Raw genomic sequence first — 25,532 nt, 5'->3', positions numbered from 1 at the left:
ACAAATATGGTTAGTTAAGCCTCTTTTTCATTGTTGATTCAGATAGATACTCAAGAGCATGAAAGTAAACATAAACAGGAAACTATAAAAAGGAAAAACTGAAAATGAGATTGTTTTTGTTCACAGAGATAGTAAAGTTCCATGAAGCATGTTGCTGTTTCAAAGTGGCCTCCAAAAGAAATGTTGGAAAATCATTTATTTATTTTCAAATGGTGCATCTTAGGGGAGTTAGGCCTGCCTGGAGAATTAGCTGGATCTAACGCTGAGTTCAGTACATCCAACCTCCTTCAAACTCTCTGTGTCTCCTTGAACTTCCCTGTTGAAGTGGGTTTTACCGAAGTAACTAGTCCACATTTAATTCACCCAAACACTGCATTTATTAGTGTAACATTCTCCTATATTGTGATTTGCCGAATGAATGCTGAGGGACACGTTGACATTGGGCTCGGTATTTCTTTCTCTTATTTAGGTTCCTAGAACACGTTGATTCAACCGTGTAAATTATTGCATAAATTACTACTTGTCCCTCAAGATATGTCAGGAAGTCTCATAGGATAGTGCAAGTAATTGAGTTGCATTATTTTGCATTGTGTTGATTCTTGCTACAACGGTATATTTTAGGGGCACCTGGGTGGCTCAGTCAGTTGAGCATCCTACTCTTGACTGCAGCTCAGGTCATGATCCCAGGGTCTTGGCATTGAGCCCCACATTGTGAAGCCTGCTTAAGATCCTCTCTCTCCCTCTCCCTCTCTCCTCCCTCCCACCCCCCTCGCCCCTCTCTCACACTCAGGCTTTCTCTTTCTCTGTCTAAAATTTTTAAAAATGTGGTATAACATGAGATTTTAGCATGAGATTAAAAGAGCTTTTGCTATTTGACTAGAAAGTCATGCTATTTGTCTTAATGGGAAATGGTCTTCACTGATGTAATTAGGACTATATTATGTAAAAGAAATTTGCCTTAACAAAGTACAGATATCAAAAAATGGAGGAAAAAAACTCAGCTAAATAAGATACATATGTTCAGAAGCAATTTACTATATATTTATAATGAACTTTGATCAAACTATTTTTATCTGTTCATTTGTCTTGACTCTGAAATGGAAATGTTCTTAGAAATTATTATTATTATTATTATTTTAAATGCTTATTTATTTTTGAGAGAGAGAGAGGCGGAACATGAGCAGGGAGGAGCAGAGAGACACAGAATCCAAAGCGGGCTCCAGGCTCTGAACCATCAGCACAGAGCCCCACGTAGGCTCGAACCCACAAACCCGCGAGATCATGACCTGACCCGAAGTTGGCTGCCCAACCAACTGAGCCACCCAGGCGGCCCTTTAGAAATTATTTTTTTAAGTGTATTTATTTCTTTTGAGAGAAACAGAGACAGCACACGTGGGGGAGGGGCAGAGAGAGAGGGAGAGAGAGAGAATCCTAAGATTCCACTGCCAGCACAGAGCCTGATGTGGGGCTCAAATCCACGAAGCTGCGATATCATGACCTGAGCCAAAAGCAAGAGTTGGACACTTAACCAACTGAGCCATCCAGGTGCCCCAGAAATGTTCTTTAAAGAAAAATTTAACTTTCCGTGGAATGTTTTTCATTAGATATAAAATAAAATCAAGAAATCAAATTAAACAAAGATAATATGTAAAAGAGGAAAATAAATGAACCAAACTTGTTATTGTATTTATAAAATTACTCAACATTTTTTATTTTTCTTTTACATGTTTGTACTGATCTTCTAAATATCTGTGTTCATCACTCTGTTCATAGGTTTTTTGAAAAATCATGGCCCTTGTGTTTAATGTAGGATAGTGATCAGCATAGTATGTTACAAGTATATTACCTAGTATATTACAGGGAACAGGAGTTCCAGAATGAGAAATCCTAGTTTTAAATCAGCCTCTTGCTAATTGTGTTAACAGTTGAAACATTTTTAATGACACTTTTGCTCATTTGTGAAATAAGAAAAGAGTACTTTGTAAGCATATCTGTTGTGATGATTTAATGAGATGTTCTTTAGAAAAAGAGCACATAGGGGCGCCTGGGTGGCGCAGTCGGTTAGGCTTCCGACTTCAGCCAGGTCACGATCTCGCCGTCTGTGAGTTCGAGCCCCGCGTCAGGCTCTGGGCTGATGGCTCGGAGCCTGGAGCCTGTTTCCGATTCTGTGTCTCCCTCTCTCTCTGCCCCTCCCCCGTTCATGCTCTGTCTCTCTCTGTCCCAAAAATAAATAAAAACATTGAAAAAAAAATTAAAAGAAAAAAAAAGAAAAAGAGCACATATTATTTTATATTAATACAAAGTAGAAAAATTTTCCACATGTGCACAAGTTCATAGTAAAAATGTTTGTAATAGTTTGCAGAAATTTGAAGCAACCTCAATACTCATGGAATAACTTATGCTATAATCATATAATGGAGATACTTCACAATAGTAAAAATGTTTGAATTGTTCCTATATATACAAACACAGATGAATCTTAAAAACAAAATGGTCAATGGAAAAAATATTGCAGAATACATATAGTTGATAGAATTTATAAAAAAATTAAAAACATACAAAATGACTCTGTATTTTTCAGAGATATAAATATATACTGTGAAGTTATAAATATTTATAATTTATAAATGTATAAATTTATAAATAATTGTAATTCATAAATGTGTAAATACATTGGAATAATAAAGAGCAAGTTTAAGGTATGATTACTCTGAGGAGCAGAAAAGGAAACACAATTGAGATGGATTCACAGAGACAACTGTGCAGGTGAGATTTTTATTTCTCAAAGTGGTTAGAAGATACTCAACCTAATATATTGTAATAAATAATAATAGAGAGTCTACCCCTAAGACTTGACATAAAAAATTCTTACTGATTCACTCGTAACTCTTTTCCTCCTTGAAAAGCTTCATAATAATCAAATTTAATAACTGTGCAATCCAATGCTTTGATGTGCTATACTGATCATTTTTTATTATTGGGTACAGTTAATTTTCTGTTTTTTAAAGTTTATTTATTTTGCGGGGAGAGAGGCAGAGGGAGAGGGAGAGAGAAAATCCCAAGCAGGCTCTGCACTGTCAGCATGAACCTGACTTGAGGCTACGTCTCATGAACCATGACATCATGACCTGAGCCAAGATCAAGAGTAGGATGCTTAACTGAGTAAGCCACCCAGGTGTCCCTACAGTTAGTTTTCTTAAAGCATATATCCTAAAATAGAACTACTCAAAGGGAATACACATTTTAATTATTTTTGGTGCTCGTCACTTGATGACTTTCAAAAGTGTTTTGCAAATTTATATTCCCAAAATGAATATATTTACTTTGTACTAGAAAATAAATACTTAAAATATTTCTTAAAAACTGTTAAATAATAACAGTATTTTAAAAATTTGCTAGTGAAGCTAAGTATTCTTCTGTTTTTCATTATTAATCATACTTCCTCTTTTGTGAGTTATCCATGTTTGTCCTTTGGGAAATAGTAATTAAAATATTATTGGTAAACAAAGATCATTATAGAGTACATAGCCCAGAGGCTATGGAGTCTCTTCTTTTGGCCTATGTTTTACGAGGAATAAATGCACTGAATTAACAGAAGTTTCCTTAATTTTAATTCACTCTGAAGGGAAGGATTTACTTTTATGAATGGTAAAGAGACAATATTTTATCAGTGAAATTCTTACTTTCTACATTTGGATTTATTTGCATCACAACATAGAGTTCTAGGTTTTCTTGTTCTGTTTTGTTTTTTACTATTTTTTTTAAAAAATATTTATTTATTTTGAGAGGGAGAGAGAGAGAGAGAGAGAAAGCGGGGAGGGGCAGAGAGAGAGAGAGAGAGAGAGAGAGAGAGAGAGAGAGAGAATCCCAAGCAGACTCCTCACTGTCAGTGCAGAGCCCAACATGGGACTTTATCCCATGAACCGTGAGATCATGACCTGAGCCAAAATCAAGAACCTGTTGCTTAACCGACTAAGCCACCCAAGTGCTCCTGCTTTTTACTATTTTTAAATTCAGAAGCTGGTTTTAGAATACAATATTGGACTTGTTTGTGAGGAATTGTTCCATTGAGGAAAATACATCATCTATTTGCTCTGTGATCCTAACCTCTCAGAGCTTTGGTTTTTTTAATCTGTAATAGGTAGTTAGAAAAGTAATATATTGTATAATAACGTGTGAGATTTACTCCCATTATTTCTGCAGCGATACATGCCTACATATCTAAAGTGGTTTCTGGCATAGTCTAGGGATCTGAGAAGTTGCCGCCGCTGCTATTATTAGGAAGGGTATACAGTGTAAGAGCTCTGAAATCCTCCAGTCAAACTTACTTGTCGCTGTCTGAAGTTCTAGTGTTAGCAGTGCCTCTTTTTTTTGTCACACGGGGACATCTCTTAGACAAGGCAATTCATTAAGACAGTATTTCTGCCGGTATGCTCCACAGAACATAGACTCTTTGGAGTATCAGTGGTATGTCATGGAGAAGTGGGGAATGAAGGGCCAGGGGAAGGAATTCTTGATCAAATAAATTTTGGAAATACTGTGCCAAATAGATCTCAGCAGCTTTATTTTCTGAAATATTTCCCCAAGTCTTTACTATCATAAGATGAATTTCTCATTGGCCGTTCGTGTGCCTGCTTGTTTTTTCTAAAGCATCTCCTACTCCATATTTTCTGGAAACACGCCTTGGAACATACAGTTTTAAGACAGCCATCATTTTATACCCTTGTTCAGCTCCCCTTCTAGGAAATGGCTTGAGGGGAACAGTGAGCAGGTATCAGCGTTAGCTACCGGGGACTGGGTGATTTTAACAAGGCTACTGGGGACATTGGCTCATGACTATGTTCTCTATACAGTTCATCCCCAGACCTCCGATTCAGTATGGCTCTGTGTGATCAGGAGAAGACTTTCAGACAACAGAGGAAAGAAAACATAAAGGAAAACATGAAGAAACTCCTGGGTCCAGAGAAGAGTGGAGGCCTGTATTCTACACGCGATGTGAGTTGGAAAATTTTCAAATGTTACTGCAATTCAATAATAATTGTGTTTGTACTGTCTCCCAAATTTCACCCAAGTATGGAAATATTGAGTTTGAGTATTATATCTTCAGTTTTTTAAGATGAGGTAAGTGTTTCATAAATACAGATTCTTTGAGGAAGATCATCACCAATGCTGCCCATATTTAGCAATATTGATCAGGTACAGTTTTACAAAGAGGCGTAGGCATACTTACACACAAACAAGCTATTGATAGTAAGAAAAGATTAGCCTCAGATGTAAAAAGATCATTGAATTAATTTTATTTTATTTTTATTATTTTTTTAATTAAAGTATATTTGACACACAATGTTGCAATTAGTTTCAGGTGTACAACACAGTGTTTCAACAAGTCTCTTCATTGTGTGGTGCCCACCACAAGTGTGGCTCCCATGGGTCACCACACAACACTATTACAACACCGTTAATGATATTTTCTGTGCTGTACTTTTCATCTCTGTGATTTATTCATTCCATAACCGTAATTCTGTATCTCCCACTCCCTTCGCCCATTTTGGCCATCCCTCTAGCTCCCTCCCCTCTGGGATCATTGAATTAACTTTAATATGGACTAAGATTAAACAATTGAGAGACTTATCATCACCAAACAAGAAGAAAGTGCTATAAGTTTGTCAATGATAACACAGTTAACCAAACTACGTAGATGTGAATGGGAGAGATAAAAGGAAATGTTTCAAATTCTTAATATTTCATCACAGGAAGCTAAAGTCTATCATCCCAGATTGACCAAATAGTTAAGAATGATGACCTCTACTTTTTAATGTTTTCATCATCCTAATGATAGAGAGATCTTAAAATTAAAATATTTTTGTGAACAAATATAGGAAGTACAATCCTTCATTTGTACTTTAACTTCTTTTTCGTCCCTTAATTTCCAGGAAAATAAATATCATTTATTGTTCAATAACATGTAATGTGTAAACCAGTTTTTGGCTATTTATCTGTCCATTTATTCATTTTGCCCTTCACTGATCTATCATCTATCTACCCATCTATCCACCTGTCCATCCATTTATTGGTCTATCCTTTTATTAAATGCATAAGTAACGCATTTGTGTGTGTATATACACACACACACACACACACACACACACACTCCCATACATGCACACACAGACCAAGGATTCAAGATTATTATAAATTAAGGGCAAAATGCAATTGGAAATGAGACATAAATTCTGAATAAGGGAGCCAGATGGGCACATCTGTCCTAAATGTGATGGCAGATTTCCAAATGTGTTATTTGGTGGACATAGGGGTGTTTGAAAGCCAATCTGCTGCTGCTGCTGCTGCTGGAATGACTTTTTGTTAAAGGAATAGACTCTGTGGTAAAGTGTTGCTTATATGGAATTTTTGCTGAAGGAAAGCTTGGAGGAGAAGCAAAACCTCTACTGAGGTTTCTATTAAGAAAAAAAAAAGAGGGGCGCCTGGGTGGCGCAGTCGGTTAAGCGTCCGACTTCAGCCAGGTCACGATCTCGCGGTCCGGGAGTTCGAACCCCGCGTCGGGCTCTGGGCTGATGGCTCAGAGCCTGGAGCCTGTTTCCGATTCTGTGTCTCCCTCTCTCTCTGCCCCTCCCCCGTTCATGCTCTGTCTCTCTCTGTCCCAAAAATAAATAAACGTTGAAAAAAAAATTTAAAAAAAAAATAAAAGAAAAGAAACAAGAAAAAAAAAGAAGAGAGACTTCTTTTCAACCATCTATCTTGCTTGTCACCATACAAATCCCTGGTAGCACTTGTGGCTGATCATTGTCTCAGGTTAATTACTCTTTGAAGACATTTCCTTCTCTGCATATTACTCAGAAGTTTCTAGCTTCTTGAGAAATTTTTGTCTTCGTTTGTTGTTTTTAATGTATAGTGAATCTTTCAACAAGAGTTCTATGATCTTCTTTTCGTCCCCATCCTTGTTTGGAATTGTTATACCCTTGGAGCAGAGAAATGGTATTTCAAGTTTTCTTTCTTTTTTTTTTTTTTCATTTCTGCCATTTGTCACTTGTTGAGCCACTGCTAAAAACTAGAGATGAGCAAAGCTGGACAGTCACTTTCCTCGGTGAGTTTAAAGCCTAGTTGCAGAGAAAGACATTTAAGCAGATAACACAGGTTCTTTTTAAAAAGAGGTGTGAATGGAAGGATGGAAGAGCTTGCAATAGGGTGACCCACTCTTTCTCTGTGGTGGAGAGATGCCGATCGGGTTCAGGACTCACTGACCCAACATAGGGCAGCTCAGCATATTGAATATCTCAAGCTGAAGGAGTTTGAGAAAACAGGCTCAGTAAGCTCTCTGTGACCTCCTCCCACCCTTCTCCCCTGCGGCAGGCCATAAGACCCTCATGCAAGAGGACCCCTCCCTGTACCCGGAGGAAAAGAGCATCCTTATCTCCAAAGGCAAAGGGATTCCAAGAAGAATATAAACAGACAGGTCTTGCTAAATTTCCTCCAGTTTTCTACATGTCCACTCATCCTCCGACCTATCCTGCTTCTATATGACTACCCACTCTTCATCAAACCCAGCATTAAAAATACTCAGGTATAACTAGTTCTTTGCATATTCATTTCTTTATGAAGGTTCCCATGTCACATAAAACTTCCCTTAAATACATTTCTATGCTTTTCTCCTGTGAATCCCTCTTGTCAGTTTCATTTTCAGAGCCAGTCAGGGACCTTAAAAGGGTCGAGGAAAACCTTTTCCTCCCCTGCAATGGAAAGTCCTCCTTGGAATTGAAGACTGTTGGTCAGGCCTCGAGCAATGAGTTTGCTAGAAAACAAGCAGGAAATGGATACCTCTGTGATTCCTGGCCGTCAGTTTCTCTTGGGAGACTCTGTTTTTGTAATCTCAGTGTTTCCCTGCTTAGCTGCTTTCCAGTTATTTGCAACAATTATTTCTTTCCCTCCCAGCTGCTGATCTATGCTCTGCTCCCCTCACAACTGATAGAGTTGTCTCCTAATCAAGAGAGATCAAATGTTATCAGATGACAAATCCTTCATTTCTTGCCAGAGGATTGCCATATCCCATAACCGATGCTGCCCTTTGCTCCTGCCCTCTTGAATTCGGTGGAGAAAACAGCTCCTTTCTTTCAAATGGAAATCTACATCAGATACAGATTGCCAGCCCCAACTAAGAGCCCCAGTATATCAATTGGTCCTCCCAGAGCCGCTGCGCCACCCCCCCCCCATTTGTCTGCCTCTACCTCTGTATAGATTTTTACTATAAAAATACAAACTCCGACATGAAGGGGAAAAAAGGAACAACAAAAAGTCTCCCTGGGATGTGCATTCCCTTCCCCCCTTTCTCTACTTCTCTCCCTGTGTTCACAAACTTCTCTAGAGTTTTCTGCACAATCTCATTCTCCTTCCTCACTTCCTCAGGCTTCTGACCTCATGATTCTACCACATCTGCTCCTCCAGTCGCCGGTACTAATAAGTACAAAAGACCTGGCCCTGTCTCCCCCCAGCCCTGTAGGTGCAAATGATAGATGCTTCCCTACTTTTTGAAACATTCTCTATTCAGTGCAGAGTCTGCTTCCTGTCCTCGTCCCCCACCTCTGACCCTCCCCGCTTGTGCTCTCTCTCTCTTAAAAACAAATAAAAAATTAAAAAAAAAATTTTTTTCTCTCCCTTCTATGTCACCCACCGCCTGTGTACGAAGAACTTCCCCATGTGTGTCAACAACTTAGAACCTCCCTTCTGAGCTTCAGGCCTGAATATTTAGGTACCTACTTGATTCCTTCACTGGTATCTCTTGCATCTCAAACTCAGCAGGTCTGAATCTGAGCACAACACCTCTATTTTCTGTAGTTCCTCTAAGGCCTGTCCTCCCTCCCCCCATGTCCTGTTCACTCTCAAACCCAAGCTTAAAAAACTTTTCCTGCTCTTAGGATTGGCTTCTTGGCATCTTTCTAGCATCCATTTTTGCCAGTTCACCCCCAGTTCACCACACTCCTTCACTAGGTGCCTCTTGGTCCCATGTCCCCTCAGAACCTTTCCCCATGTGGTGCTTTTCCCCACAGTTTCTTCTCTCTCTGTGTGCTTCCCTCCTCTCCTCTCTGTGCTTCCCTGTGCCACCCTGTCCCCGCCCCACCGCCTTTTGGGGTACCTAGGACCCTCCCAACTTTAAGCACCACATACTTAGCTTCTTCGGAGGCTGTTGTCCTCACCAGCTCCTCCCTCCTTCCCCCCACATCTGTTAGATCTCAGTTATATTCTCTATATTAATGGCACAAATATATGCATATTATCTTTTTAGCATTTGCAACACGTATACTTAAAAAATACTTGTACAGATATTCGTTTAACGTCTCTTCTCTCCAGTGGAATATAAGTTACATGAAGACTAGGGCAGTGGCTGTGTTATTTAACCTTCATATTCCCAGCACCTGGCAAAGGCTCCTTAGCACACGGTAGACCCTCAGTAGGTCTTGCCGTTGTGGGAGTCAGGGCACAGATTCAGGAGGTAGCTTCGCACTGCCTCCAGGGGATGAAGTAGCTAGAGGGAGGGATCAGAGACTCCGAACCCAGGAACACAGACGCAGGTCGTGAGGCAGGAGACACAGGTGGAGGAGAAGGTTTGGAGGAAAAGACCCCAGCTTGAACTGTTCAATTAGAAACGTATGTGTGCGGGGGCGGGGTGCCTGGCTCAGTTGGTCCAGCGTCTGACTTTGGCTCAAGTCATGATCTCACAGGTCAGGAATTCAAGCCCTGCATTGGGCTCTGTGCTGTCAGCACAGAGTTCGCTTCAGATCCTCTGACCCCCTCTCTCTGCCCCTCGGCACTCCTCTTTTTGTGGAAAAAGGAGTGTTCCTGGGAAAATGAAACTTGGCCTAATATTCATACTAATTGGCTTTTCTGCAATGGATGGAGAATAAAGTAATTATGTGTTCTGTGGAATTTTCTTCAAAAATATTAAATCCGTGTTTTGGGAAGTCGTTCCTGGAATTATTGTAGTTGTTTCGGTTCGGTCTAGAGTTGTTTTCTCTTGTCCAGAATGATTAGATTAGACATATTCAGAACCACCCATCCCCACAAGTAATGTTTTCCTGTTTTTTAAAAAATTTTCTTCATTTTTGAGAGAGAAGGAGCATGAGCAGGGGAGGGGTAGAGAGGGTGGGAAGATAGAGGATTCGAAGTACGTTCTGCACTAACAGCAGTGAGCCCGACATGGGGCTGGAACTCATGAGCCATAAGATCATGACCTGAGCTGAAGTCAGATGCTTAACCAACTGAGCCATCCAGGCGTCCCTTTCCTATTTTTATGTTACTCCTTGGTGAGAAGGGTGTCTTAAGTTCCCAATTCCCCTGCTCTCTGATAAGACTTCACTTTCTATTCAGTTCTTAATTCTCAATGCAGAGACTGTGCTCGTCTTATTCCAAGTGTTCAACAGACAGCATCCAGTTTAGGACTTCAGTGTCAAATTGAAATGTCAAATAAATTAGAGCAGCATAAACTTGGGCACGGTCCTTCACTTCTGTGCTTCACCTGTAAAATGGAGCCTGGGGCTTTTATTAGGTCACAGGATGAGTACTACCGCTTATAAGCCTCCAGCACAATGTGTAAGAGCATGTAGTAGTTGCTCAAGAAAATAGTATTGTACCTGAGTGTGGCTCTTCTGTTGCATAACACCCGAGGGCAATAATTGTCAAATTTAATAAAATCTGAGCTTTTCCATCTGGACAATGAGTCAGTCAAAGAGCTGAGGCATCTAATAACTCAAGAGTTTATTCTCTTAAATACTAAGACTTTAAAAAAATGTATTCTCAATAATTAAAAAAAAGTTTTGAAATGTATTGATTTTAATCATTTAGATGGAAGTCTTTCTAGAGTGACAGGTCATTCCTCGTCCTGACTGAATGGATTTGAGTGTTCTCAGGTCTGTCTCCTTTCCAATCAGCTGCCATCTCTCCATGCCTTATGTGTTCCCTTGAGGTAATTTCTTCAAACCACTCCTTTCTCTTTCAACTTTGCTGTTGTGGAATTCAAATCTGATAAGCAGGCTTGTTGTTAGAACAGTGTCTCTGACTAGTGTGATTTCTTTATGAATAAAGGCCTGAGATCTTTCCTATGACTAAGACCTGCAAGCCTCTGTACGTGGGGATTTTTGGCATAGTTGGATCGTTCAGAGGCCATTCTTATGAATTTTCTGGTCTGAAAATACTTCTTGGTCAGATGAAGTTCCCAGATTATAGTCTTCTGTGAAGGGAAATGCTACTCACTAGTTTTTATGTTCCCTAGTAACTGACCATAACAAAGCAAAGCTGGTTAGGGGACTAGAGTCTGGAACGATAATAGTGGGAAAGCAAGAGAAAGTAATTTACTTTCACCTGCATCAGAGAATAAAGAGAAAGTGTTTTGTCCCAAGGCACAATTTATGAGATACTTTCAAGTTAAACAAATATCTTTCGATGAAAATCAAAACGGACCTTGAGTAATATATTCTGTGAGTGCTATTCTTACTTAAGTTTGTCATATGAAGGAAGTGAAAGACTAGAGAAAAGAGTCCATTTGGTGACAGAGAAAGAAGAAAAGCAAAACAGTTTCTGAGGGAGGTAATAGAAGTCAACCCTGAGTGGTCAATAAGAATTTTTATTCCTCGTTTGTGTCGTTTCTGTCATCTAGAATATTCTTCCTCTTGCTTCCTCCCTTCCTGGTGACAACAGCACTTTGTACTCTCAATTCCTATTCCCCTCCCAGACTGCAAGTATCACAGGGAAGACAGTGTGAAACTCCCAAGGGTAGAGGCCAGAAAGGAGCACTGAGCGGGTGTGAGCTTCCGGGGACTCACATGGTGGAGCTGGAGTTTTTCTCCTCTGAGGTAGTGGTGGGATGTGAACAGCCAAAGGAATAAGAGACCTGGAAGTTGGTCTAGAAAGTAGATGTCCAAGCGGCCCAGACTGCACTCAGGATGGTTGTCCACTATGAGGCAGGTGACTCCTGCAGACCACAGAGCTCTCGGGGAGACAGGCTCGGGGGAGGCACGTAAGAACACATGTGTCAGGAGCAAGGAAGGAGGAGGCCTATGGGGACAGGTGCTGGATTTGCTGCAGGTTTCAGTGATTTGTTTTATAAATCAGGCATTATGTGAGGAAGCTCACTGGGCTTGAAGGGCCAGCGGCCCGATGAAAACAAAATGCTAGTAACAATAATATATTTTAATTTAACGTAAACTCACTTTTTAAATTTTACATGTGAAATTATGGCTGTGCTGGGGGAAAAAATGTAAATACGTTGAAACGAGATCATATACACTATTTTTTGTACGTTTCATGAAGCAAACCAAGCCAGTGAGCTCCTTCTCTTTGTGTACAAAGATGTTGCCCAAGTTTCTGACCAGAAATGGACTGGGCAGCACCTTGGGAGGGCTGGTACTGGGCACAGGGTGGTGGGGAGGCAATGCACACTGCAGGGATTAGCATTTACACAAGTCCAGGCAGCCATGTCTGCTCCTACCATTGCTAATACTGTGAGGATGCACTGGTTAATCAGACTCGATAATTGTCAACTTTGCTTCTATACTCTAATCCAAATGGTAAATAATAATAATGAAAATAATAACAACAACAGCAACAACCTAGGATGTACAAACTAGCAGTGTAAATCCTAACAGTTTTAATATGGAGATAATCAGTCTTTAAAAAAATCAATGCTACATTTTCTGTCCTCCTTTACATTTACAGGGTTGGCTCTCTAATTTTCAATAGAGCTTCTCTGGCACCTTTTATAAATAGGACTGGTCAGTTGAAGATTGTAAAACCAGGACCTGGCTACCTCCTGGAATGCATGTTCAAGTGCTTTGACTCTGCTTTGTGGGGCAGAGGGTTTGGAGGTTGTTGGCACTGTGGAAAATTGACTTTCAGTAAAAGTAGAGGAAGAATGTGTTCTGATTTTATATTCATACCAGATTTCTCTTCAAACTGGCAAGAACATAGAGATAATTGGGGGCAAATTAGAGGGCATAGAAATAAATAATCAGAAACAAATTTCAATAATGTGGAATTTGTGACATTCATTCTTTATTTGCCTGATTTTTTAAAATTTAAATCCAAGTTAGTAACATTTAGTGTAATAATGGTTTCAGGAGTAGAATTCAGTGATTCATCACTTACATATAACACCCAGTGCTCATCCCAGCAAGTGCCCTCCTTAATGACCACCACCCATTCATCCCATCCCAACACCCTACCAGCAGCCCTCAGTTTGTTCTCTGTATTCAAGAGTGTCTCATGGTTTGCCTCCTTCTGTTTTTAATCTTATTTTTTCATCCCTTCCCCTATGTTTTGTTTCTTAAAGTCCACATATGAATGAAATCATATGATACTTGTCTTTCTCTGACTGACTTAGCATAATACATTCTAATTCCATCCACATTGTTGCAAATGGCAAGATTTCATTCTTTTTGATCACTGAACAATATTCCATTATATATATATATATATATATATATATATATATATATATATATATATATATAACATCTTCTTTATCCATTCATCAGTCAGTGGACATTTGGGTTCTTTCCATAATTTGGCTATTGTTGATAGTGCTGCTATAAACATGGGGGTGCATGTGTCCCTTCAAAACAGCATGTCTGTATCCCATGGATAAATGCCTAGTAGTGCAATTGCTGGGTCGTAGGGTAGTTCTATTTTTAGTTTTTTGAGGAACCTCCATACTGTTTTCCAGAGTGGCTGCACCAGTTTGCATTCCCACGAGCAGTGCAGAGGCGTTCCCCTTTCTCTGCATCGTCAACATCTGTTGTTTCCTGAGTTGTTAATGTTAGCCATTCCGACAGGTGTGAGGTGGCATTTCATTGTGGTTTTGATTTGTATTTCCCTGATGATGAATGATGTTGAGCATCTTTTCATGTGTCTGTTAGTTATCTGGATGTCTTCTTTTTTTTAATTTTTTTTTAAGGTTATTTATTTTTGAGAGACAGAGACAGGACATGAGTGGGAAAGGAGCAGAGAGAGAGGGAGACACAGAATCCGAAGCAGGCTCCAGGCTCTGAGCTGTCAGCACAGAACCCAATGCAGGGCTTGAATTCATGAACTGCGAGATCATGACCTGGGCCAAAGTCAATGTTCAACCGACTGAGCCACCCAGGCGCCCGTCTTGTTTTTCTTTAGTGTTTATTTATTTTTGAGAGAGAGAGAGAATGAGAGTACAAACAGGGGAGAGACAGAGAGAGAGGGAGACACAGAATCCAAAACAGGCTCTAGGCTCTGAGCTGTCAGCATAGAGCCCAACACGGAGCTTGAACTCAAGGACAGCGAGATTATGACCTGAGCCGAAGTCAGACACTTAACTGAATGAGCCACCAGGCATCAACCCTGCCATCTGGATGTCTTCTTTGGAAAAGTGTCTCTTCATGTCTTTTCCCCATTTCTTCACTGGATTATTTGTTTTTTGGGTATTGAATTTGTTAAGTTCTTTATAGGTTTTGGATACTAAGCCTTTATCAGATTCATTGCCAATATCTTTTCCCATTCCATCAGTTGCCTTTTAATTTTGTTGATTGTTTCCTTTACTGTGCAGAAGCTTTGTATCTTAATGAGGTCCCAATAGTTCATTTTTGCTTTTGTTTCCCTTTTTATTTGCCTGATTTTATCAGTGAAAGGAGAAAAAGGGATAATTTGTAAGTGGTAATTACTAACAAAAATGAAACCCAAACACATAACAATCCAAATGATTATAACCATCTGTCTTTGATACTACTAGTGAGGAACTGGCGTAAGTAATTCTAACACTTCTTAACTTTTTTGATTTGTAGTCCTCTTTCATACTAGTCAATAAAATAATAAGCCCTCTTAGAAATTAAAAAATGCATTTAATGAACTGGACTAGGTGTATTAAAAAGTACTATAAGTAAAATATTTTAAGTCTATATTTTACTAAATATAATGAAGTACATTTTTATCTAATATCAGTAGAGTTATGTATTAAAAACACCTTTTTCCCAATAACAAGTGAAAAATGTGTGTTAAATGAATAATTTACCAAGGAAAAACTTTTCTCTTTGTGTTTTTCATAATTTTTGAGCATTATTTTTAAGACTTGATAGTTTTGGCACAGAGGTGGTTACATACTTTTCTCTTACCTCTTTAAAACATGAAATGGGGGGGCGCCTGGATGGCGCAGTCGGTTAAGCGTCCGACTTAGCTCAGGTCACGATCTCGCGGTCCGTGAGTTCGAGCCCCGCGTCGGGCTCTGGGCTGATGGCTCAGAGCCTGGAGCCTGTTTCCGATTCTGTGTCTCCCTCTCTCTCTGCCCCTCCCCTGTTCATGCTCTGTCTCTCTCTGTCCCAAAAAAAATAAATAAACGTTGAAAAAAAAATTAAAAAAAAAAAATAAAACATGAAATGGGGCTATGATGGTTAAATTCATGTGTCAACTTGGAGGGTGATTTTAGGTGAGATTAACATTCAGATCAGTGAATTTTCAGTACATAAATTGCCATGGGTAATGTGGGGGGGGGGAGGGGGTGTACAATCATTTGTAGGCCTGAACAGAACAAAAAGATCAGCCTCCCTGAGCAAGAGGGAATTCTCCAACAGACTGCCTTTCTCTTCATCTGCACTATTGGCTCTCCTGGGTCTCCGCCTGCCAGACTTCAGACTAGAACTGTATTTTTAAAAAATTTTTTAATGTTTATTTTATTTTTGAGAGAGAGACAGAGTGAGTCGAGGAGGGGCAGAGAGAGAGAGAGAGAGGGAGACACAGAATCTGAAGCAGGCTCTGCGCTGTGAGCTGTCAGCACAAAGCCTGACACAGGGCTCGAACCCACAAACTGTGAGATCATGACCTGGGCTGAAGTTGGATGCTTAACCAACTGAGTGACCCAGGCACCCCTAGAACTGTATTATTGACTCCCCTGGTTCTGGAGTCTGCTGACCCATACTGCAGATTTGGACTTGCCATTCATCCTAATTTCATGAGCCAATTCTATATAACAAATCTCTTTCTAGAGAGGTAGATATATAGATACATCTTGTTGATTACGTGTCTCTGGAGAACCCTGACTAATAGGGGAGCCAAGGAAGCAAAAAGTCTCTGTATAATTTTCAGACCATAAAAATTTATGAAAATGTAAAAAAAAAAATCCTTAAGCATTTTAGAGTTTTCTTTTGCAAGGGAGGAAATTAATAATTTCCATATGCCCCTGCATCACAATAATTTAATCAAAACCACAGGATTTTTGGTAAGTGACAATTCATTTCCTGTAATCATATGAGAGAAGTATGAGAAATATTCATTGATATCATTTATGCACAAATTCTGATGCTATAAGGTCTAAATATAACCCCAAAACTTTCAATAACCTTCAGGTTAAATCGTTTAGACTTTGAGCCAGGTCTAACAGCTGCATCTTACAACTCTCCAGCTTTCTTTGAAGCTATTTTGGAATGACCAAGACATTTAAAACATCAAAAGTTAGCCTTCATTTGTTAGGTAAAGTTGTGCTGACATCATCTGAAGTGACACATGAATCTGAAATATAAATTAGCTAAATATCAAATGGTTTTTTTCAATAAAGATTACCCTGTCCTTCTGAACAGTGAGTAAAAGGAAAGGGAATGAATTATCGTGTCAGTGACACCTTTGTTCACACCATGGTTCTATGACCTAACAGCTGTCTGTATGTGGACAAGGTATTTATGTGCACTGAGTTGCTCATCTGAAAAATGGAAATAATGCTGATCTCCTTTAGAGGCCTGGGAAGATTAAATGAAACACATTGAATGAAAGTACCCAAGCTCATACCAGGTACACAGTATTTTCTTGATAAGTTTAATCTCCCGTTTTTGTAGTTAATAAAAATTTATACTTTTATAGGTTGTTTTTATTTTGAGAGAGAGAGAGAGAGAGAGTGTGTGTGTGTGTGTGTGTGTGTGTGTGTGTGTGTGAGTGGGGGAGAGGCAGAGAGAGAGGGAGAATGAGAATCCCAAGCAGCCTCTGTGTTGTTGGCATGGAGCCTGATGAGAAAGTCAGTCTCACGAACCTTGAAATCACGACCTGACCCGAAATCAAGAGTCAGATGCTTAACCGACTGGGCCATCCAGGCGCCCCTGTCCTGTGCTTTTATAGTTTTATAATTCATATTCTGTAGTAGTTATAGAATCTGGAGTGTTACTAGTAGCAAAAAGCCTCAAGGTTGTTCATTGTACCCAATATTTCTACATAGAAGTAAACAGAGTTCAAAGAGGATTTTCTTTGCCTCGGGTCACAAAGCTAGTTGTAAGGAAAGCTTTCAGAGACAGTGGAGCATAGTGAATTAAAAGCTTTGGAGTCTGACAGATCCAGCTTTGAATCCACAGGACATTACTTTCTGGCTTTATGATAATGAAAAAATGAACTTCTTTGTGTTTCAATTACTTTATCTTTAAAATGTAGGTGAAAATATATACTTCATAGAGTTATGAAAATTAAATGGTAGACATAAAAACAGATTGATTCATATGTAATAAATGAGGATGGTAATTATAATCTTCATAGTCTTTCCATCATGTGATTATTCAATTTTTATGTGCAAACATCTGACATTTTTTTACCTGATAGCAGCTCAGATATCAGGCTTAAAAATCTTATGTGAAAACTCTCTTTAAGAACTTACTATAAAGCAATAATGAAAACAGTGGGTTATACAACAACGAATTCCAGAGCAAGTGGCTATTTCCAGAAAATTCCTAACAATATAAAATAGGCATCTATGAGTTATGCTGGACTACTGGCTTAGGAAGAAGGACAGCTGGGGACTGGAGAAGGTCTTATGTTCAATTTTCCAACTTTTCTTATTAAATCTGACTCCAAACAGTACAGTTTGTATGTTCTGTGTTGAACAGTGTACTCCGTTACTAAGGGTTTTCTTTCTCTAAACTGATTTGTATAGGTTTAATGTTATTATTAAAAATAACATGTGTATTTGTTTTTTGAGAGAGAGAGTGACAATCTTGGCCTGATCTTAGGCTCAGTGCTTGGCACATGGCAACAATAAATGTTCACTATTATTACTACATTGCCTATAAACTCAACTCTTCTCTCAAGGCCTAATTCAAATCCCTCCTCCTTCTAACTTCTTAGCTGGCCTGTTTACAACTACACTGTACTGTGCTCCACTCACCCACTTTATAAACCACTTCTGTTTTCTATCTTAGCTTTCCTTCCCCTCCAGATCAGTTTTTAAGAGCTTATGTATTTTACTTTATTGACAATTTAAACATTTATGTTTGAGAACATTCTGTGTATCTAAATATACACAGGTTCAAAGCCATTTAAATTGCTTCATTGTGCCGGTGGAATGCGTTTTCATCAGTGAGGTCCCCAAACTGCATCTAATTAGGATGCCTAGGGTCTTCCAGGTTGGGACCACTTGGTATTAGACAAAGCCTTGGATGAGGAAATTAGTCCTAGGTGTCGGGCTCTTCACTGTCCTATCTCCGCTAAGACTTCCCTTTCCATATATAAGAGTTTGATAGACTTTTGGTCCTTCTAGTTCTAAAATAATAGTTCCATATCTATCTATCTATCTATCTATCTATCTATCGATAGATAGATAGATAGATAGATCTCACATTGGTCAATGAATACCCAAGGATCAGAATCCAAGTGATTGGAACACGATGCATCCGTGTTGTGTATTTTGCATTTCTGAGATTGAGTGCAGTATTTCCCCTGCAGCTGGCCCCCTGCCCCGGGGGTTCTTCTCCTGGGCAATGGCCGCATCATCTGCTGGGAGCAAAGCTAGAAACCCTAACAGTCTGACCACACTCCTTCCTCTTTTGTGCCTAACGTCAGATCAGTCACCAGCTTCTCCTTGTAAATGTCCCTTGATTCTGTTTCTCTCCTCACAAGCTTCGCTTTAGGGGGTAGAAGAAAGGAGGAATTGTTTGCCATTCGCACCTCAGAAGAAGAGGATACCATGACTACTATTACAGATAAGATGGAACTGCCGGAAATACTTGAGCTCATCTCTGCACATGCGCTCCATGATTTGGACATTGATTTTGCAAATGAGACTTTGTCACATATGTAGAAAGGAAAACCTGATAACAGTAGGAAATTTTTATTTACCTCCAGTCAGAGCATCCCCACACAGTTCAGGTTCTGCTCTGCTACCCATGGGGGCTTCTTTCTTCACTTTGTTTCTTCTAAAGCCTTGAATTGCTCCATGATCTAATATCTTTGCTCCATGAACTGCTCAGTCTTCTGTCTCTAACTTCTTCTTTGATAATTGTTATCACTGAGAAACAATGTCAAACAAAAGACACCTCTTCTCCCTGGCAATCTCACAATGCCTCCACATCATCCTCTGTCCGTCCAGTAAATATTTCCCTCCATCCACTCCCTATGCCTTTGTCTGTTCTTCCCACTGTCTTGTCCTCAAAAGACTCTAAATTTTACTGGAAGATGTTGGACTGTACTCACCATGTGCCTGATAATCTTAAGCAGTTGTTATTAACCATTTTGGTCTCAGAAATCCATTATACTCTTAAAAAATATCATAAACTTCTAAAAGATTTTATTTATGTGGGTTATCTCTATGGATACTTACCATATTAAAAACTGAAACTGAGAAAACTTATTAAAATGTGTATTCATTTTAAATACGTTGATGTTGGGGCACCTGGGTGGCTCAGTCGGTTGAGCGTCCGACTTCAGCTCAGGTCATGATCTCACAGCTCTTGAGTTCGAGCCCCGCGTCGGGCTCTGGGCTGATGGCTCAGAGCCTGGAACCTGCTTCAGATTCCATGTCTCCCTCTCTCTCTGCCCCTCCCCCACTCACACTCTGTCTCTGTCTCTCTCAAAAGTAAATAAAAACATTTAAAAATTTTAAATACGTTGATGTCATATTAATATAAATAACATTTTATGAAAATAATCAAATTTTCAAGAACCAAAAAAAAAGAGATCCATTTTTACAATTATCTTTGTTGTTTGACTTAACAGAAAACAGCTGGATTCTTTTATCTCCTTTTGAACCCAATCTGTTGCTATATCACACATCCTGTAATTTCTTGAAAAACTCCATCACACACTCATGAAGTAATAAGAACAAAAAAAGGCAAATGACCTCTTACTTCTATGATGAAAATAGTTTTGACCTTGTGGACACCCTGAGAGCTGTACACTTTAAGAGCTGTTCCCTAGAGTAGAGAGAGAAACCACCAGCTCTCTTAAGCAATAATGGTTGAGGACCACAAGGAAAATGACAATCTCTCCCTCTCCAAACAAACACTTGTGTTTTAGTCATGTTGCAGACAGCCTTTGCTTCTCTACTGGGAAGACTCTTGGTTGACTCATGCTGCTTCCATTTCCAGACTGGCCTCCTTCCCTGCCCTCGTCCCTCCCTATTGAATAACTGTGCATCTTTAATATTAAGAACCGGTTTCTTTTTTTATTTATGAAGCTCTCTCTACCATTTCAGTTTCTCTGATTGGAATTCACCACACCTTCTGGACCTCACGTACTCCCAACCTGTAGCACTTTATTTTAGTAAGGCATGTTAGCATGAACCCCAATGTAGGAACCTGGGGTTTGACTCCTGACTGCGATTTATTAGTTGCATGACCCAGAACAAGTTTTCGAGGTCTTGCTTCCAAGTACCTTGGTTGCTCACCTATAAAAGAGCATAAGATCCTATAAACCTGTAAAATCTTCATGTGGATTTTGTGGTAATCAAATGAGATAATTTCTATGAAATACTTAGAACAGTTCTTATCAGATAGTAATTGCTCAACAGATGTCATCTGTCCCTATTTGTACTATTGTCATAATTATTATTATGTTTCTGCCTCACTTAAATAAACTATATTCCCCGGATCCACCTGTGATGACTGAAAGATAGAGACCGCTCAATGAGATTTATTTAATAGATTAAAGAGTAAATAAATTTTTTAGGTCTTGTCACATTCTTTTTTAATTGCTTGAATAATAGCATGTATTTTGAAATGAGTCAGCATAAAGGAGTAGTAAGAATTATGCGCCAAGAGGGCACAGTGCTTACTTAACTAGAAGTTACCAGTTAATAGGCCTTATGCAAGTAATATCACCATTGTAGAACTTCCATCTGCAGAATAAGCAAAGACTTTTTTGTTCACCTTACAGGACTTTTGAGAGGATAAAAAAATGCACCCGAAAGCAAGCCAAAAACTGCAAAGGGTCAAGTAAATATAGGGAGTTATGGTTGTCGTTATTTTTAAATAGAGTTAGTTGGTGTTTTAGCAATGTCTGCCTTCTAAGAGACATTAATTCTTGATTGTCTTATACGAAACATTTTCCTTTTTAAAAATTAGTTATTATTAAGGTATGATGGAATTTACAATTCCTGATTACCAAATGTAGAACATATAAAAGTTGAAACAAAACAGAAATGACAGAAATGTATTTTATGGCTTCACAAATGATCTCTTTGTTTCATCATCCCAGGTGCCTGTGGTGGCCATACTGGGCTCAGGTGGAGGGTTCCGAGCCATGGTCGGATTCTCCGGTGTGATGAAGGCACTATATGAATCAGGAATTTTGGACTGTGCTACTTACGTTGCGGGCCTTTCTGGCTCCACATGGTTAGTATGCATTTTAAATCTTAGTTATGTCATGCTAAATGTTTTGCATTTATCTACCTCAAACCTTAGAAAAGAAAAGAGGACTTAGAAAATTAACCTTAACTTCATGTTACTGAAGTATTGCAGCTTCATTGAATAATTTGCTTCTTAAAAACGTTTTTTACGGCAAATTCATACATAATGATGACTCTTGTCATAAATTTACTCCCTTTAAGCCTGTTTGTAACTTAAAATGCAGTTAAATATAAAATTTAAAAATAGATCAATTGAAATTCTACATAAATATCACAGAGGTGGAATAACATACTCCACCCGTAATTAATTTAATCTTCCTATAATTTTCTGATTTGTAATCTTTCAGCAATCATGTCTAAGTCTCCATGATTCACTGGGTATTCATTTTCTTCTCTAGGGCAAATAGAATGAAATGCAAGATACCTTAGTATATAAAAGAAGAAACACAACTTTTGAATGCAGAAATGCAATAAGTTTCACTGATTTGCATATAATTGTGAAATTAATCCTTTAAATGTATTTAAGCGCAGCTAAATCTGGATAGAAACATAAAACATCTGCATGTATAATATTTGTGCACTGTAGATTTGACTTTTCACAAACGTGTATAAAACATGTTCAAAGACTCTACTGTGTACTTTTTGATTTGCCTAACTCATAGAAGCACATTGAAAATCAAATATTAGTTCTTCCCCAGATGTCTCAACTATGAGTGTCACCTTATTACAAAATGTCTGACTTTGAATTACAAGGCTTTTTAATCATGCAGCCATAGTAAAGTTCATCTATTATAATACTATACTAAATATGTCTAGCACTCTAAAATTTCTGTACCTTCTCATCCTGTGAGATGGATCTGAGTTTTTTCATTTTTCAACTAAAGAAAATTTGACTCAGAAGCCAAGTGATTTGAACCAGCATGTAAAGTCAGGCTTTTGATCCTCTGTTCTAGCATTCTTTGAATTAAACCATAACCTTCTATTGGACAGGTATAGATTCTACATAGAGATTCACCTATAAAGAGTCTATAGTTTCTTAAATATTTTGAATCAGATTCTTTAGCTAAGAAACAAAAACTTAGAATTATGGTTGCCACCTTCTTTGTATGTACCCTCAAAATGATTTATCTCTTTTGAAAAAAGGGTGTAGCCCATCATTATTCTTTCCCTTGAAGGAAAGAACAGGCACCTGCCTGTTTAATGAGTAATATGATGGAAAAACTTGGACCCTTAGATTAGTTTGCCTACTCAAGCATTTTGTTATTACTCTTTGAATGGCTTTCTTTCTCTGAATTCAATATTTGTTAGATCCCTGTGGTCCATCCATGACTGATACATTACAGGAAGCTTACTTTCTTAGACTCAGCTAGTAAAGACAGAGCAGGTGTGATTTGGGGTGCTGATTTGAGGGTATAATACTGCATGTTTAGGCTTAATTAGAGCTGCAGTCATTGAGTTGGTTATGGATTTGGGGCAACTTTGGGCAACATCTTATATTCTGTCGGGATTCGAAAAACAAGTCCTGCAAAATGTAATTAAGAGAATTTTAAATGTTACAGGCCAATCATTTAAACATTTACAGACCATGCGTTTCTATATACAAAAATTTCTATATACAAAAAATTGTCTAAATTCCTCAAGATTAGCCTTCACTAATTTATTCTATTTCCTTAAAGGACACTCACTCCTAAAATCCTTACAATTGATTTTCACCTGAAAGCACCTAATTTTCAAATATAATGGTGTCTTGAAATTCTTTTTCTCCTTGACTTTTTGGGGGAGCCAGGGAGGATGAGGTTGGCAGTTGGGACATTTCACACGTTAGCTGTCCCTCTTACAAATCCCTCCTACTTGTTTTTATTTCATCCTCTCTTATTGCTCTGCCCTCCATACTGTCTTTACTACTTTCACTGCTTTTCTCCTTAATGTGAGGAGACCTCCTTTTTGTTCTGTTATATCTACACCCCACCCCCTTGGTAATTTCACCAATTTCTACCACTTCAGCTATTACTACCAATAATTTAGTTCATGGGACTCTAGAACACCCCAAAAGCTAATAGACCAAAAAGGGAAGGAAATCCCTAATGGACAATGCAAAGTAGCTGTCAGAGAAGAGCATCACATAAAAAATGACCCAGAGGTCAAGGATGGAGAGTACTTCAAGAAATAGTGGGTCTTTTAATAGAGTGAAACATGGGTGAGAAGCTTAGCTTAGAACTGGGTTTGGAAATCTTTAGTGGTTTTAGCAAAAATCACTAAAGGAAATAAAGAAAACTCTTGATCTTGAAATTGCAAGTAAGAAGTGAATAGAAGATGAAGAAAGGTGGGGAGTAAACATTTCAGGTGCTGTATTTCAAGAAGGGGAATATAGGAACTCGGGGAAGCGTTTTGGTTTTGTTTTATTTTCAGAATTTCAGGGACTTGGATATTTTTGTAGAAGTCTGAAGTAAAGGAAATAACGTAAAAGGATAGATGGAAGGTAAAGAAATAGGTGGTTCATGGATAGAAAAAGATTCAGACAGAGACAGGACAGGACAAGAGAAGAAACACAAGTGAAAGCTGTTCATTGTGGAGAGAAGAGACACTTCCTGAACAGAAGAAAAGGTGGTCAGGATGATGCATGTTCATTTTCTCTTGAACAGTATAGGCAAGAAGGTAAAAAGTTCAAAGGAAGGAATTCGGAAAGACTTGGATAAACAAATTACACTCTTGTGTTGTGTAAGTTTTTATATTCTGCTGACACATGACCATTACTTGGCACAAATGAGGTAATACGGAAATATTTGGAGAAGCCCTGGACCTCCCAAAAAGGTTTCTGTGATCACAAAAGAGAATTTTATGTAGGACAAAGGCTTCCCTTGTAATTGCTACTACCCTTATGGTAATTATTTCTGAAATTATTTTGGGATGATACTGTGCTATTCATTACATATAAATGTTAGCCAACCAGTTGGCACAACTCTCTTCCCCAGTACAGCTTCATCTGCAGAATCATAAGGGGCTGTGGGCTCTTGACTGCCACGCTTGTATGACCTTGCCATCTAGAGACAAATCAGAGTAGCTCTGCAACCATAGCAGTGGGGCTCAGTCCATTAAAGTGACCCAAACGGAATTCAAGAAGGAGAACTTTCAGTTCAGGAGTCTGAAGACTTCCCGCAGCATTGAACAATGAAACAATTTTAGGGGATGTTGTCAGATAAGAGGTGATAATCTAAAAGATCAAGGTGTAAGTTAGAGAAAAATATGTTGTTTGGGGTGGTGACTGTGCTTGGCTTGTTCGCTTAATGAATCTCTCCAGTTTATCACACACTGAATGACTAAATGAAGATTTGCATAAGTAACTGCCTTTTGAGGGGAAAATTAATCTAGAGATTTCTTTAGGGTTTCAGGTTATTTGCTTCACAAATGTCAAGGGTCTTCTCAAGCCATTCCGAATTTTAGTGCTTTTGAGACTCGCTTTTGACACTTTTTTAAGCATAGAAATTCTATATGTTTACCCCTAAGGATTCTGATTTGGCAAGTCCTTGGAGGCCAGGCACTGATATTTTAAAACATTGGCCAGGCGATCTGGAGGAAGAAACTGCACTGAGAATTCCTTGTGCAGTTTTGACATGATTTAGGTATTAGAATTTCACACTTAGCCTAAAATGCATTCATATGGAGAGAATGATGTGTTCCATCATATAAATATGTTGAAAAATTAGAGGCCAATATCTTCAGATTTATAGAGAAATAAGTTGAGGATCCTTCCATTCATTAATTAACTATTTGTAGAGGCCCTGCTATGTCTAAGTCACTTAGTTTCAGAAATTTGATTGGTATAATTGGGAATCACGTATTAGTAAAGAGATGAAAATTAAGACTTAACTATAGAATTGCCAATTGGGGTGATGTTTGTGTGCTTGAGATGGTAGCA

General features: G+C 38.7%; 1 protein-coding gene across 5 annotated transcripts in view; it reads left to right on the top strand.

The window, feature by feature from the left end:
- PLA2G4A (phospholipase A2 group IVA) overlaps positions 1 to 25,532 on the top strand; it is a 159,657-nt gene that overhangs the window by 81,960 nt on the left and 52,165 nt on the right. For all 5 annotated transcript variants that reach the window (XM_006942736.4, XM_019821715.3, XM_019821716.2 and 2 more), the window contains 2 exons: positions 4,854 to 4,995; positions 21,466 to 21,602. In XM_006942736.4, coding sequence (XP_006942798.1) covers positions 4,854 to 4,995; positions 21,466 to 21,602 — 279 coding nt within the window. The remainder of the gene's footprint in view (positions 1 to 4,853; positions 4,996 to 21,465; positions 21,603 to 25,532) is intronic.

Source organism: Felis catus, chromosome F1, assembly GCF_018350175.1.
Source record: "Felis catus isolate Fca126 chromosome F1, F.catus_Fca126_mat1.0, whole genome shotgun sequence".
Taxonomy (NCBI): Eukaryota; Metazoa; Chordata; class Mammalia; order Carnivora; family Felidae; genus Felis; species Felis catus.
Note: the sequence above shows the minus strand (reverse complement) of the source record. Positions and strands in the feature narration are given on the sequence as shown.